The sequence below is a fragment of the Octopus bimaculoides genome, chromosome 25 (genome assembly GCF_001194135.2).
Source record: "Octopus bimaculoides isolate UCB-OBI-ISO-001 chromosome 25, ASM119413v2, whole genome shotgun sequence".
Taxonomy (NCBI): Eukaryota; Metazoa; Mollusca; class Cephalopoda; order Octopoda; family Octopodidae; genus Octopus; species Octopus bimaculoides.
In genome coordinates this window covers 29434177-29434641 of record NC_069005.1, presented here as the reverse complement: position 1 = coordinate 29434641, position 465 = coordinate 29434177, and the positions used below count along the sequence as shown (strand labels likewise).

General features: G+C 37.6%; 1 protein-coding gene across 1 annotated transcript in view; it reads left to right on the top strand.

Annotated features, from left to right (window-relative positions):
• Window positions 1–6: 6 nt before the first annotated feature.
• LOC106871685 (N-acetylglucosaminyl-phosphatidylinositol de-N-acetylase) overlaps window positions 7–465 on the top strand; it is an 8558-nt gene continuing 8099 nt past the window's right edge. The window contains exon 1 of the mRNA XM_014918283.2: window positions 7–273. Coding sequence (XP_014773769.1) covers window positions 33–273 — 241 coding nt within the window. The 5' untranslated portion in view covers window positions 7–32. The remainder of the gene's footprint in view (window positions 274–465) is intronic.

Below are 465 nucleotides of genomic sequence, written 5' to 3'. Positions count from 1 at the left end.
TTGAGAGGAAGACAAACCTCCTTCTTCTTGTCATGTTGTGGGGTGTCTTCCTGCACTTTCTCTCGGTGTTTATCCCGTTCGTGTGCGTCAGTTTCCTCTTTTATTTATTGTTATCGCATTTTAAAAGCGGAGCCTGGCGCAAAGAAGCCGACAAATGGCAGCATTTGTTAGTCGTAACAGCACATCCGGACGATGAATGCATGTTTTTCTCCCCTTCTATTTTTGATTTCATTCGAAGACAGAAGCATGTTTCGGTGTTATGCTTCTCTGACGGTCAGTATATACCATATTAATACATACATACATACACACATTCATACTTACATACACACATACAATCATTCTTACATACATACATACATACACACATTCATACATACATACTTACATACACACACACATACATACATACAATCATTCTTACATACATACATACACACACATAACTACATAGTCTATGATAGT